The 16,382-nt window shown below is 45.0% G+C and overlaps 1 protein-coding gene across 1 annotated transcript; it reads right to left on the reverse strand.

The window, feature by feature from the left end:
• Positions 1–6,414: 6,414 nt before the first annotated feature.
• On the reverse strand, positions 6,415–14,126 carry LOC111967151 (protocadherin-10-like). Its single transcript, XM_023992017.2, has 4 exons — positions 11,320–14,126; positions 7,987–8,045; positions 7,726–7,841; positions 6,415–7,421 (listed from the first exon to the last, which is right to left on the reverse strand). The coding sequence occupies exons 1-4, from the start codon at positions 13,849–13,851 to the stop codon at positions 7,054–7,056; spliced, it is 3,075 nt and encodes a 1,024-aa protein (XP_023847785.1). The 5' UTR covers positions 13,852–14,126; the 3' UTR covers positions 6,415–7,053.
• Positions 14,127–16,382: the final 2,256 nt, after the last annotated feature.

The following is a 16,382-nucleotide window of genomic DNA, read 5'->3' on the forward strand; positions in this document are numbered from 1 at the left end:
ACTAATTATATCTCTATTTGGTCGGTTTTGTGATAGCTACCTATGCGGTAGAAACATGGTGAAAATATGCGGTTGAGTCTTTGGCTATTGTGGTTAGCTAATAGAAATACATATTGTGTTTTCGCTGTAAAACATTTTAAAAATCGGAAATGATGGCTGGATTCACAAGATGTTTATCTTTCATTTGCTGTATTGGACTTGTGATTTCATGAAAATTATATTATATGATATCCCTGTCCCGTTAGGCTAGGCTATGCTAGTCAGCTTTTTTGATGAGGAGGATCCCGGATCCGGGAGGGTGACTCGTTAGAGAAATTTGTGGAGTGGTTGAAAAACGAGTTTTAATGACTCCAACCTAAGTGTATGTAAACTTCCGACTTCAACAATACATTTTATATTTGACTCTTCAAAGCAGCCACCCTTTGCCTTGATGACAGCTTTGCACATTCTTGGCATTCTCTCAACCATTTTCATGAGGTAGTTACCTGGAATGCATTTCAATTTGAAGGTGTGGGTTGTTAAAARWTAATTTGTGGAATTTCTTTCCTTCTTAATGCGTTTGAGMCAATCAGTTGTGTTGTGACATGGTAGGGGTTATATACAGAAGATTTGGTAAAAGACAAAGTCCATATTATGGCAAGAATAGCTCAAATAAGCAAAGATAATCAACAGTCCGTCATTACTTTAAGACATGAAGGTCAATCATTCCGGAAAATTTCAAGAACTTTGAACGTTTCTTCAGTCGCAAAAACCATCAAGCGTTATGATGAAACTGGCTCTCATGAGGACCGCCACAGGAAAGGAAGACTCGGAGTTACCTCTGCTGCAGAGGATAAAATTCATTAGAGTTACCAGCCTCAGAAATTGCAGCGCAAATAAATGCTTCACAGAGTTTAAGTAACAGACACATCTTAACATTACTGTTCAAAGGAGACTGCATGAATCAGGCCTTCATGGTCGATTTTCTGCAAGGAAACCACTACTAAAGGACACCAATAATAAGAAGAGACTTGCTTGGACCAAGAAACACAAGCAATGAACATTAGACCGGTGTAAATCTGTCCTTTGGTCTGATGAGTCCAAATGTGAGATTTTTGGTTCCAAACGCCGTGTCTGTGAGACGCAGATTAGGCCAAGGGATGATCTCAGCATGTATGGTTCCCACCGTGAAGCATGGAGGAGGAGGTGTGATGGTGTGGGGGTGCTTTGCTGTTGACATTGTAAGTGATTTATTTAGAATTCCAGGCACACTTAACCAGCATGGCTACCACAGAATTCTGCCGCAATACGCCATACCATCTGGTTTGCGCTTAGTRGGACTATCATTCCTTTTTCAACAGGACAATGACCCAAAACACACCTCCAGGCTGTGTAAAGGCTATTTGACCAAGAAGGAGAGTGATGGAGTGCTGCATCAGCTGACCTGGYCTCCAGGATCACCCGACCTCAATCCAATTGAGATGGTTTGGGTTGAGTTGGACCGCAGACTGACGGAAAAGCAGCCAACAAGTGCTCAGCATATGTGGGAACTCCTTCAAGACTGTTGGAAAAGCATTCCCAATGAAGCTGGTTGAGAGAACGCCAAGAGTGTGCAAAGCTGGCAAATGATGGCTACAATGAAGAATCTAAAATATTACATATATTTTGATTTATTTTACACTTTTTTGGTTACTACATGATTCCATGTGTGTTATTTCATAGTTTTTGATRTCTTCACTGTTATTCTTCAATGTAGAAAATAGTAATAATAAAGAAAAACCCTTGAATGAGTAGATGTGTCCAAACTTTTGACTGGTACTGTATGTTTTCCAGTTTTCTATGAGTAAACTGAAATGGTCTATTCATTCCTTATCAGTAGACACTGATTACAGCAGTGAGTGCATACATTCTCATACTGCTCCCCCTTGGGAATGGAACCCACAACCCTAGCATTGCAAGTGCCATGCTCTACCAACTGAGCYTCATCATCACATCAACACAAACAACTTGATGTCTCAATGTATTCAATGCCTGTATTGTGCATTGGTTTTAATCATGGTGATGGAAAGTCTACAGGTACAAACCTAGATGTACAATACGGTAATGTACATWCGGGAAGTATTCATACATACCCCTTGACATTTTCCACATTTTGTTACCTTACAGCTTTATTGATTAAATTGATTAAATTACATTTTCCTCATCTTTTGACACACAATACCCCATAATGACAAAGTGAAAACAGATTTTTAGAAATTTTACCAATTTTTTTGTTTTTGTTTGTTTTTTTWAACTGTTTTCTGACMCTTTGCTATGAGACTCGAAATTGAGCTCAGGTGCATCCTGCTTCCATTGATCATCCTTGAGATGTTTCTACAACTTGATTGAAGTCCACCTGTGTGAACTCTATTGATTGGACATGATTTGGAAAGGCACACACCTGTCTATATAAAGTCCCACAGTTGACATTGCATGTCAGAGCAAAAACCAAGCCATGAGGTTGAATGAATTGTCCRTAGAGCTCCGAGACAGGATTGTGTCAAGGCACAGATCTGGGGAAGGGTACCAAAACATTTCTGCAGCATTGAAGGTCCCCAAGAACACAGTGGCCTCCATCATTCTTAAATGGAAAGTGTTTGGAACCATCAAGGCTCTTCCCAGAGCTGGCCGCCCGGCCAAACTGAGCAATTGGGGGAGAAGGGCCTTGGTCAGGGAGGTGACCAAGAACCCTATGGTCACTCTGACAGAACTCCAGAGTTCCTCTGTGGAGATGGGAGAACCTTCCAGAAGGACAACCATCTCTGCAGCACTCCACCAATCAGGTCTTTATGGTAGAGTGGTCAGACAGAAGCCACACCTCAGTAAAAGGCACATGACAGCCCGCTTGGAGTTTGCCAAAAGGCACCTAAAGACTCTCAGACCATGAGAAACAAGATTCTCTGGTCTGATGAACCCAAGATTGAACTCTTTGGCCTGAATGCCAAGCGTCACGTCTGGAGGAAACCTGGCACCGTCCCTACGGTGAAGCATGGTGGTGGCAGCATCATGCTGGGGGGATGTTTTTCAGAGGCAGGGACTGGGAGACTAATCAGGATCGAGGGAAAGATGAACGGAGCAAAGTCTAAAGAGATCCTTGATGAAAACGCTGAGTACCTCAGACTAGGGTGAATGTTCACCTTCCAACAGGACAACGACCCCAAGCACACAGCCAAGACAACGCAGGAGTGTTTTCGGAACAAGTCTCTGAATGTCTTTGAGTGGCCCAGCCAGAGCTCGGACTTGAACCAGATCAAACATCTCTGGAGAGACCTGAAAATAACTGTGCAGCGACGCTCCCTATCCAACCTGACAGAGCTCGAGAGGATCTGCAGAGAAGAATGGGAGAAATTCCCGAAATACAGGTGTGCCAAGTTTGTAGAGTCATATCCAAGAAGACTCGAGGCTGTAATCGCTGCCAAAGGTGCTTCAACAAAGTACTGAGTAAAGGGTCTGAATACTTATGTAAAAGGGCTGCTGAGGGGAGGACGGCTCATAATAATGGCTGAAACGGAGCAAATGGAATGGCATCAAGCACATGGAAACCATGTGTTTGATGTACAGTATGTCATTTTGATATTTGCATTTTCTATTTGTAATACATTTGCAAAAAAAAATTTAAAACCCGTTTTTGCTTTGTCATTATGGGGACTTGTGTGTAGATTGATGAGTAAAAAAACAAATGTAATCTATTTTTGAATAAGTCTGTACTGTAACAAAATGTGGAAAAAGTCCAGGGGTCTGAATACTTACCGAATGCACTGTATATCATGAATTTAAAAGTTCAAAAATGGTTGTAGCAATTGCAGATTGCCCCTTTCATTAATATAATGTATTGCAATGATATATATATATATACATACAGCTTTCTTTTCCACTCTGTCACTATCTAACTGGCGCTGTATTCTGTGTTTTTTTGTCATCACAGGTCACCTCCTGATGAACCAGAGGATACCTCAGACAACAGATGACTCTACAGACGACCTCTACAGATGACCAGGAAGCCACCAAATCCACAAACTGATATCGCCTTTCTCAAACCAATATCCAACACGTGTTAACTTCAGCAAACATACCTGCAATTTCTGAAACACAACTAGGCCTTATGTGCTGTCTGAGAGTTAGTAATGTTTGTTATGTGATCTGTTCCATTATTATATTGAAGGTGTACTTTACGTGATGAAATCTTTATTGTGAAATGCAAAAGCTCTCCTATTCCATCACGTCTGCTACTTTTCATTCTTTCTCCCTCTGTGACTGAATGGTGCCCCCTGGTGGAGATACATCAGGTAGACCACATATACAGATCTACTGTCTTTACACTATACAGATACTGTATGTCTAGATACATACTGTGCCATGCCTGATCACATTGGTCATGCCTTGTGCAACCACAATAGGCCATGTGTTTCATTCAGTTCTCTAAATGGTGTATTATCCTTGTATTCGCTCACAATAACACATATCTAGGTCATGGTGTTCCCTGCTGGTTTGAACGAGCATTTTTGCATTTACTTTGACTTTATGTACATGTTTTGCTTACATAACTAATGTTGTGGTCTTTGTGTATTTAATGGACTTTTATTGATCCAGTGATCGGAAAGAGGGAAGCTGACATGGAGGAGAATGTGTTGGGATTAGAGGGAGGTGAGGATGGGCGAGGGATTGGGGGGACGTTAGGATGGGCGAAGTTTTGGGGAGATGAACAGTATGTTTATGGGGAGGAGGTAGGTATGATAAGAGGAGAAGAACATTGTACCACGCAGAAGAAGCCCCATGGCTCACAGAGCTGCTGGAGGTACACATTGTTTAATGAGACATACTGCAGGTGTTCCCTCTGAGGTCCAGGTGAAGAGGCTTGACTAGGCCTCAATAAGGTCAAGACTTGGATTATGTCCTGAAGGGAAATGCAATTTAGCAGCCCTCGTCATTATGAATGTGGGGTCCTTAGTTTATTAGATCATGAGAAGAATGCCTGTTTGTTCATGCATCCTACGGAACGCAACACTGCCTCAGATTCATTCGGACTGTGAAATCTACTAAACAACACCCCAACATGTTATACCAGGCTATGGTTTCTATTCATAGACACATCTTGTTTGGTGATATTTTAGTGGGTGTGAAAAGTTGTATGCCTCTATTTTTCAAGCTGATACAGTATCACGCTGATTGAAATGATGTCTAGCTGACCGGTAACTCAAGCCCTGCTATACCGTCCCTATGGTTCTCCTCCTCCTCTCCAGCCCTGCTATACCGTCCCTATGGTTCTCCTCCTCCTCCTCCAGCCCTGCTATACCGTCCCTATGGTTCTCCTCCTCCTCCCTGCCATGCCCTGGCTATAGTAAATGTCTCGTCCGCTATGGTTCTCCTCCTCCTCTCCAGCCCTGCTATACCGTCCCTATGGTTCTCCTCCTCCTCTCCAGCCCTGCTATACTGAAATACCGTCCTATGGTTCTCCTCCTCCTCTCTCAGCCCTGCTATAACCTCGTCCTTATGGTTCTCCTCCTCCTCTCAGCCCTGCTATACCGTCCCTATGGTTCTCCTCCTCCTCTTCCAAGCCCTGCTATACCGTCCCTATGGTTCTCCTCTCCTCTCCAGCCTGCTATATCCAGTCCCTATGGTTCTCCTTCCCTCCTCTCCAGCCCTGCTATACCGTCCCTATGGTTCTCCTCCTCCTCTCCAGCCCTGCTATACCGTCCCTATGGTTCTCCTCCTCCTCTCCAGCCGGACAGAAGGTTACGCTCCAGTTCCAGAAGCGTCTTGCCTCTATGGAAACCGTTTCCTTATTAAGATAATTATTTTCAATCTGTGGCACCTGCCGCCCTAATTACTCTTCTGGATCCGGCGGATACTGATCTGTTGACATTCGGAACTCATTCCCCGSGATTTTAAAAGGAAAAGTGCATGGAGAGAGGGGTGACGAACGCTTGGCTGTTTTCGTCCAGGGGTGGCATTTAAGCTCCCAAGCCCAGTTCCACTGTCTTTAATTAAAATTATATTCTGTTTGTTCAGTTAAGGAACCTCGACTATTCTCTGCGGGCAAATGGAAATGCAAGCACTCCAATGGACATGTACTGTCATTTTACTATGTTTATTCCTTGCCACAGCTGACTGTGGCAGAAAGCTTTCCCCGGTGTTAGTGCTCCTGGCAACTTTTTCACCCTAAAACAATTTCCCAACTTTAAAGTGGATGTGTGACTGATGCTGATTGACATTGAAAAGGTGTCTCAATCAATTCAACCCATCCTCAGAATGAAACCTGTTTGTGGGAAGCTGGCATTGACATACGCAACATGGGCTCAACAGGGCAGGATCCATACTTGATACATGAGGAAGAAGAGCATATTATGAGAAAAAATACTTTATTCTCAGAAATGTATATACAATATATGTGTTTGGGAGATGACTGTTTAAGCATTTGTGGATCACCTGCATCACAAATGCAGTTTGCATATCTACAGGTATATTCATACATATTCTCACAAGTTCTGCTGAACAGAACCGTACATTTAAAAACCGTTTTAGATGAATAAACGCAACCTGGTTATTTGTGTCCGTTTTTGTAAACATTCAAAAATAGAATTGATATTTATAACAATGTGCAAAGTGCTGTCCAATCTTAGGCTGTTAGGATATTTCTCATAATTTTCTTTGCTCCAGGCTGATTGTCAAAACATTAAATAATAATAATAATAACAATAATAAATGTAATCAATTGAAAAACAGACTGTGGAAAACATGTGACAGTAATGTATACAAAATAACAATGGCCAACAGTGGCAGATCTTAAAACGGTTTAAAGATCACTCTTCTTGGATTCATCCATCCATCTCCCTCTTTCCGTTAGCATAGAGGTCGAAAGTTGATTTATTCATTCCTCCGTTTGTACACATATTTAATTAATTCAGTCATGAATGAATCCCTTTTCATTTAACTCTCTGTCCATAGTATGTTTCCTATGTTTACAGACCATAGGGCTCATTCATTCATTCATATCATAGAGGCTACTCACTCAATCCCTCTCTCAGAGTCCCATTATTAATCGTTATACAGGTCGTTGTTGATGACAGCTGCTTCTGTCCGGGGCTCGTAGTTGTGGATGAAGCATCTCTTCTTGCCGAAGGTGGAGAAGGAGTTGTGGACATCCAGCTCGCTGCGGTGGTGGCTGGCTGCTGGCCTCAGGGTGCACAGGGCCGACGGCGTGCCAGGGATGTACACGTTGTGTTGGTAGTCTGGAGGTGGTTGAGGGTGAGGGTGAGGATGGGGGTGAGGATGGGGGTGAGGGGGGAGTGGAGGTTGCTGAGGCTGCTGGGATTGGGGTTGGGGCTGTTGCTGGGGTGGAGGGGTGCACAGAGGGGTCCAGGAGCGAGGAGGAGGCCCAGTGGCAGGAGGAGACATCTTGTAGTCTATGGAAGAAGAAACATAATGTTGATTAATATACTGTATGACTGAAATCAAGGACAGTACAGACACACACGTAAACGCTGTGGAAGTGGTGCTTACGTCGTCATAACATTTATTTATTTTTAATAAAGGAGAGCCGCACACTCTGGAGCTCAGGTGCAAAAAGATTTATGTCCAACGTCTTCATCAGGGTATAACATACCTGCTCATTGTCTGTTTGCTAATATCCAGGGAGAGGCATTAGCTCTCTCTCTGTATTGCGTGTGTGTGTGTGTGTGTGTGTTTCAAGCCCAGGCCCTCACTTACCCCTCATGTGGGTGCCCCAGGTCCAGTACTGGCCCGTCATGGGTGTCATGTAGTTCTCTGGGTCTGCATGCATGGCCTTCCTCATCAGAGTGCCATCCATGTTGATAGAGTTACAGCTACAGAGGATAAAGATTCATACCATAAATGATCACATAATGCTTTATGGCATGAACACACAACAGCCAAACATTAATAAGGTATATATATCAAAGACCGGTATGCTGAGGTAGTTGTAAGTGTAATGTCAAAAGCAACGGTTACCTTTTCAAAGAGGAGTTCTGGTTCTTTGTGAGGGTCCAGTCTGTGTTTGGTTGCTTGAGCTACAGATAAAGGAGAGAAAATACAATCTTAAAACATGTCCTGTCTTACAAACCAACAAACAACCGTTCTGAAATCACCCAGCAGTAATATAGCCTACTGGTTCAACGACTTCGCCGAAGAGACGGTTAAACATGTAAGAATAGTGATACATATCCAATAGTAGACTTTTTTTCATTTCCATATTCTAGGCTTCATTATATCCGGATATATTTTTCCATGGAGCTTGACTGCCACCCTGTGGCCTTATTTCAGAACGCAGTGAGGAAGTGCGCCGTGCCATAAGCAATGACTTGCCTGTCAATTATTTCGCTTTCATCCACCGCAGCACAGCACAGCAGGGGAGGGGACGGGCACCGCGGAGTGATATTTATTCCGGGCATAAATCTCATAGTAGCCTATGGATGCCACGCTCTATTAATTGACTTAGAGCTGTTAACAAGAAGAATGCGACGTAAGCGTATTATTGGAATCGGTTTTCAAAATACATTCATCGGGAGTAATACACAAAACCCAATTAGAATCCCAGCGGGATGAAACGAAAACACGATTTTCATCTTCAAAGGAAACCGTGCCACTCAGGAAAATTAAGAAAATGACACAAGTAATTGTTCTGTGGGTTTTATGCATCATTTTTTTAAATGTTCATATTACTCTGATGCTCTGAGAACATGCTTTGAATTACTGTCTTGCTGAGAAGCGGGAAAAGTTGTGCAGTCCTTGCAGCTTTACACGCTATAAGTCATCTCAGCTGATCACTCTGTTTCACAGACCACTCCACTTTTCCACCTTCAATCTATGAAAAAACATTTTTTATCACCCTGCTGAAATTACACTACATGCAGGCCTACATACACCATTGTTATGGCTGACAACTAGGCTATATAACCATCCCACTGTTTAATTGGTAAGTCTTTGAGGTTTTATGCTTTCATCCGCGACATGACTCTCGGGGAACACAGGGGTGATTTAAGGGTACCAATTAACGTCATCAAGGACACCAAGCCCCTGGAGGGACATAGCTGCTAGCAGAACAATCATCATGACCTAGAATCAAGCTCTTTATATGGCCAGAGGTGTTCTTGCTATGAACGGGACTGACATTTTTAGTCTTCGTCTACACGGAGATGGAGATATTCCAGGAAAAAAGTGTGTCCCTTTATCCGTCACACTGTCTGCCTACATTGTACCAGATTATAGAGATGACAATAGGCAATACGCACACATCACATTCACGGTCTGCCGGTCCCATCTAGTGACTCCGGCAACAGCGGTGTCGACATCGCCTCCCCCTCTCTCTCCCTCCCCCATCCTTCACAGTTGGTCGGAACACAGGTCTACCAGCCTGGTCTCATAGACTAGACGTAAGATAGTAAAGGTAAATCTGGGACAGTCAACTTAGTATGATATGTTACGTTTGGTATGGTTACATGCTAGCAAATTCCAATAGACTTCCAGTCATTGTGCTAGCGCTGTTTAGCATTGGCTTGGAAAACTACCTTGAGCTTCCTTCATACTGAGCACAGTGACATACAAATGTTATCGACAAGTTCATCTGACTCTGGGGAAGTAGATAAAGGGCCTGGTCAGGGTAGATGGGCAGGTGTATAACCAAACATTTAGCAATCCTAAGGTTGCGTGTTCGGATCCCATCACGTACCATTTTAGCTAATTAGCAACTACTTAGCATAACCCTAACCCTTTAACCTAATTACTAACCTTAGCCTTAAACCCTAAACCCTAGCCTAGCTAACATTAGCCACCTAGCTAACGTTAGCCACCTAGCTAACGTTAGCCACCTAGCTAACGTTAGCCACCTAGCTAACGTTAGCCACCTAGCTACCAATTCCCACAACAAATTGTGATTCGTAACATATCATACGTTTTTCTGAATTCGTAACATTTTGTAGGAATTGAAATCTGTAACATATTGTACAATTGTAATTCGTAACATATCATACAACGTTTAATTCGTAACATATCATACAAAATGGATGGTGGACATCCACAAATTAATACATACCGTACGAAACTGTACATATTATACTAGTTGGAGTGTCCCTTATTTACATTTACTATGTTATGGCTATCCCTGAGTCCAGATTGATGTTAACTATGTTATGTCTACCCCTGAGTCCGGGTTACAGGATCCACATCTCTCTCCTCTATCATTCCGCGAGGACAACGCCAGGTCACTCTACAGGCGCGCCACGTCCCAGCCTGGTCCTTGGACCCCTTCACCCGTCCCCCAAAATTATCTATTAGCATTTTTTATCAATAATGGACGCGACACCCTTTCGTATGCAAGGCATTGTGTGTCGTATAATGGCTCGGCCGTGTCTGTGCCCTTGAGGCATAGTTAGTGGGGTTATTGGCCCAAAACCGTTAGAATGAAAAGAAGTAGAGGTGCAGAATTCTCCAGAACGGTCGTTGATACAATACTACAGCCCAGACAAGCGGAGTTCTATTTCAAACTGGCTCCCGTCATTACGTGCCTGTCAGCCGTTCACCTTGTAGCCCGGTAGAAATTCTCAGACGCTACTAGAAATCAATTCAAACTGGTGGTTTTTGATAGGAAAGTATAGACTGAATATATGTCTCTCTCTCGTACCACATAGCAGCAGACAGAACAGACAATGACATTGTACCCACAATACTCAATCATGCAAACGTTATGGGATTTCTCAAATCACCCTATTATTTCAAACATGTTTACAAATAAACAAACAATGGGCAAATGAGGATTATAGACAGCGCAAATAGATTAGAAACAAGACATAGATCAGGGATCGACATACAAGCGTCGAAGAAAACGCGGCCGAGGGTTATTCCTCTCCGTTGCTCTGTGAAACGGATATCTCTGGCAGACTGTTCAGGTCTGTGTGCGAGAGGAGAGAAATACGCTCCACGACACATGCTCGGCGTAAAATATACCGTGGCGTGTTCAGCTTTCTCGCATAGCCTTTGTGACTAGAATATCCACTCTCTAATTATTTCACTTCCTTTTCATTTACTCACTTGCCATTACTGTATGATCAAGGTTATGGTTTGTCAAATATAAACACCAACAGAAATGTAAACTAAATAGGTGTTGGTTGCATTAGGAGAAAGTTTGACCAAGTCTGATATATTACGTTGATATGAATATCGTTCCTGTCCAGTCAAACATATTACACTCTCGTATGTATGATTTGACCTTCATTAGGTGGAATGTCGTGTACTTGATGATTATCAAAATCAATTATTTGAATGGCAACACATTTACTCTCACGTTACCTCATTTGGAGTGGTGGCTCCGGAATGGTTGTTCACCGATGAGCTCCGGTGGTGCGCGCTCCAAGCCAAGTTATCAGCCCCCTTTGCCTCGTTGTTCCTCGGGGTGCTAATGGGGCTGCACGGCTTCAGGAACATAAAGTCACTCTTAGCTGACTCGGGGGTCAGACATACTTTATAACAGTAGGCTTGGGACAGAGTACCGTTGCCATTGGCCTCCATGCAGTTGGTGGGCACCTTCGCCCCGGTGGAGATCTGCAGGTTTAGGTTAGATTTCTTGAACACCTCCGGGGGCGGCTCTGGCTGGAAGCCCCCGCAGCAGCAGCAGGCGAAGGGAGGAAGGCTGTACCCACTGAGGGTGTCTCTGTCCTTGTAACATTTGACCCCAGCCAGCACAATAATAGCCACCAGGAAGATTAGCGAGATGGTGCTCAGTGACACGATCAAGTAGAGGGCGAGGTTGGAGGGGGGCTGGGGGCTCAGAGTGAGGTCGCCGAAATCAGACAAGGACTCCGGCACGTTGTCAACCACGGAGAGGAGGATAGAGACGGTGGCGGAGAGAGGCGGCTGCCCGTTGTCCTTGACCAGGATGACGACTCTCTGCCTCGTAGCGTCCTTATCCACGAACCGGCGAATCGTCCTTATTTCTCCCGTGTAGAGGGCGACACTGAACAGCCCCGGGTCCGTAGCCTGGAGCACCTGGTAGGAAAGGCGCGAGTTTTGTCCTGCGTCCGCATCTAGCGCAGTGATCTTGGCGACTAAGTGCCCCGCATCCACTGACCTCGGGACTACCTCTGTCGCCACGGTCCCGTTCTTGGGCAATGGGGACACGATAACCGGAGCATTGTCATTCTGGTCCAAAACGAACACATTTACCGTGACATTGCTGCTGAGCGGAGGGAAACCGGCGTCCTGCGCCTGCACCCGTATTTGAAAGTTCCTTAGCTGCTCATAGTCAAAGGAGCGCAGCGCGTAAATGTTTCCGTTGTCCGAGTTGATGGAGACGTAAGTGGACACGGGCATGCCCTGGATCTGACCCTCTAGAATCGAGTAGGACAGATAGGCGTTCTGATTAGAATCAGGGTCGAAAGCAGTGACTGAGCAAATGAATGCGCCCGGGGCATTATTCTCGGTCACATAAACGGTGTATGATGGCTGTGCGAAGCGCGGGGGGTTATCATTAATATCAGACACTTGGACGAGGATGGTTTTCCGAGTGGAGAGAGACGGGGAGCCCAGGTCCCGGGCCGTGAGGGTGATGTTGTACTCGGAGACGGCTTCTCTGTCGAGAAACTCGCTAGTCACCAGAGTGTAGTAGTTCTTAAAAGAGGAGTGGAGCTGGAAGGGGACGTTGCTGGGGATATGGCAGTCCACATTCCCGTTCTCTCCCGAATCCCGGTCCATAACACTTATAACGGCTATCACCGTGCCCGGTGGCGCGTCTTCCTGGACAGGTGTGGACACGGAGGTGAGGATGACTTCCGGCGCGTTATCATTCACATCTAAGACATCCACCAGTACCTTACTGTGCACGGCCACTGCTGAGGGACCCCTGTCTTTAGCCTGCACATACAGCTCATAAACACTCGCTTTCTCATAGTCCACAATCCCCTTCACTCTGATCTCACCCGTATACTGGTCCACGCTGAACAGCTCGCGCACTTTGAGTGGTGCGTGCCCACTGAATGCATAGGACACCTCCCCGTTCGCACCCTCGTCCAAATCAGTGGCATTTAGCTTCAGCACTAATGTCCCTCTCTGTGCGTTTTCTACCAGGCTCGCCCGGTAAACAGACTGGTCGAAAACGGGCACGTTGTCGTTGGCATCCAGCACCGTGATGGTGATGAGAGCTGTGCCCGAGCGCTCAGGCGACCCCCCGTCCACGGATGTGAGCACCATCTCATGCTTCTTCTGCTGCTCCCGGTCCAGTGGGGTCTCCAGAACTAGCTCGGCAAACTTGCTCCCATCATTACGCGTCTGGATGTTCAGCACAAAGTGTTCGTTGGAGCTCAGCTGGTAGGAGCGGAGCGAGTTGGTGCCCACGTCCTGGTCCTGCGCACTTTCCAACGGGAACCGAGACCCGGGTGCCGCTGACTCTGTAATCTCCAGATTAAACTCGCTCCATGGGAAATTGGGAAAGTTGTCATTCACATCCAAAATCTCCACCTCCACTCGGTACAGTTCTAACGGATTCTCGATCACCACTTGCAAGTGCAAGAAGCAGGTCRGACTCCGTTCACACAGTTCCTCGCGGTCAATCTTCTCATTAACGAACAAAATACCGTTTTCCAGATTCACTTCTAAGTATTGTTTTTTGGCCGCGGATACAATCCGAAACCGACGAGAGGACAGCTTTGCTACATTCAAGCCCAGGTCCTCGGCGATATTACCGACAAAAGCTCCGTGCTCCAACTCCTCGGGGATAGAGTACCGAATCTGTGCGAGAACTAGGTCCACCACACAAGTGCACACCAGCAGGCACCCCACCAGCCCGGTTAACGGTGTCCATCGGGTGCTCACGAGCCTGTGCGCCATCTCAAACGCGCACCAGAAAATCGTCAAGAGTGAAAACAGCACAGAATGAGTTTACCCGTCACTGACATTATGCACTTTATAATATTATTTGTCGATTTGTTTCCAGTTGTTGTAGAAACAAATAAAAAGGCAAAATTTCCGAGCAGATTGCTCCTTTGCGCACGTACAATATACTTTCACCAAATTATTGCACTTTAGAATAATATAAAACAGGAACGTAAACTTGGATGAGAGGAGTATAAAGCGTCTCTGCTCCACGCGCGCAGTAGCAGTGTGTGAGCGGGTGAGGCTCGCACTATGATTTCCCAGTGTATTAGATATTCCGAGGAGCCGATGGGGAGGTGTGTGTGTGTGTGTGTGTGTGTGTGTGTGTGTGTGTGTGTGTGTGTGTGTTAGGAGAGGTAGGGGTCCGTGGCTACGCCCAGCACTATATTGGAGGACGACGAGATGAGAGCAGCGACTCTAATTACAGTAGCACGGTTAACCCTTTATCTGGCGCGGCTCCTCGGAGCGATTAGAGACGCGACAACACCGTAACTTTCATTCGAGACATCAGGGGCAGATTTGGATTAGGGGTAAATCACTTTCCATCGAGGGTGTCGTTTTCTAGTTATTCGCTGCGCAGATTTCAAAGATCTCGTCCTGCTCATGGTCCTTCAGGCCTTTCAATAAAACAATTGATATAAACACAGTGTTGGGAATACAACTATAACAACAACTAAAAGGCTCTTCTTGTATCATATAGCTATTGGCCACTGTAGGTCTACATGGGATTGCAAATAGGGCTTCTTTGAAAATGAATGACCAAAATGACCCCATGGATTTATCATCAGAGAGTATTTGGGGTTTACAAAAAGAATCCTTAATGGGTTATTCAATTTTAATGATTGTTTGTGAGCATCTATTTTCCAGCTAAAAATAATGAAGGCAAAAAAAGAGGCACTGGTACAAAGAGACACGCATTACAACGGCTTTATCTGTATAGGCAGACCTGAACACGTATCAACTCAATCAACATAAAAGCAACTTCATAAAAGCATAATCACACCGTTTAATCACAGGAAGGTATTACTGTTGGGATTATATCATAGTCACATTTTACATGATTATTTACAGGGATAATTGCGATCATTTTACGGAGATAACATAAAAACATGGCAAAAGACAGGAGGTTATTTGTACAGACAAGGCACAATCTTAGCCAAAGTAATTTGAACAGATGTAAATATGATGGAATAACTTTATAAGATTATGGAGATGGCAGTTTTGGCTCTGAAAAGACAAAGAGGAAAGCCCGGGACTCTTAAGAGTGTGGCACATGTTTGCTCAAATCTAATCTTTCCCAATCCCTCGGCGCGCTCGGCGTCGTCTCTTGACAGACTCAAGTCGCATTCCAAATAAACCCCGTGGCTCGAGCTCAAATGTCTCCACTTCAGCTGATGACACAGCCACCGACACCAAAGAAAATTTTCCCCGACACCCTCTTTTAGCGACGACCCTCTTCCCCCTTCACCCCCAGAGACCATCCACCCGGCTCTTCTTCTAGTAGAAAAAAGGGAAATCCGCGGTTTTAAATAACCAGAAAACACAAGCTGCTCACAGACTTAACCTCCAGCAGATGGTTAAGCTTCTCCAGAAATGATTACATTTCTGAAAAAACACCAGTTCCATTGGTTTCCTCGTCTTTTTAATTAACGGAGTGGGGGATTAGTGTGTAGCTATCCGGGATCAACCGTTCCCCAACAGAAGAATACAAATGTTTTGTGATAAATAATCCCAAAACATTCCACTGGATGCACCGACAGTCCCTGGGTGCCTGTTACATTAACATGCATTTACATGGCGCATCGTTTCAACCGCCTCGCCTCTCCTCGCACTCCCACTTGCATTGTCCGATGGCAAAAGCACCACGGAATTCTCTGAACTGCTCTCACACTCAACAATCACCTTAACCGTGACCCGGCCGAGCACACAGAGGCCATTTAATTGCTTTCTCTGTCTCTACCGTTCCCTCCCTCCCTCTCTCTCACGCACACACACGTACACACACACACGCACACACACACACACACACACACACTGAGAGAGGAGAGCTGATAGAGAGGCAGGAAAGAGAGCCGAGAGACGCGGGGAGAGACGATTGGCGGCAGTCCGGTGATAGGCTAACTAAACCGAGAGTTAACCGGCTGAACGGCAGTTCGTTCTTTTCTATGTTGACATAGAGGCAAGATGTGCCATCACTGAGTGGGCATGGGGTTCAATGAACAACAATCCGTGACAGCAACTAAACGTGTTTTAAACATTACATGAAGCTGAAGATCATTTGTTTACAAAGATTTCTAGAACGACAACAAAATATGTTAATGTCTCTATAGTCTACTAGCCTCTCCCCCGTCGATGTCCTCCCTCTGCTCAAGTCATGTTATTCCATCCTGACTCTCTCAATCTGCTGGAGGCTTGAAACACACAACGTTCAACTCTGTCGGAAAATCACAGTCCAGACCTGCTCTATCATGTATCGGTATTACTTG

The sequence above is a fragment of the Salvelinus sp. IW2-2015 genome, linkage group LG8, assembly GCF_002910315.2.
Source record: "Salvelinus sp. IW2-2015 linkage group LG8, ASM291031v2, whole genome shotgun sequence".
Taxonomy (NCBI): domain Eukaryota; kingdom Metazoa; phylum Chordata; class Actinopteri; order Salmoniformes; family Salmonidae; genus Salvelinus; species Salvelinus sp. IW2-2015.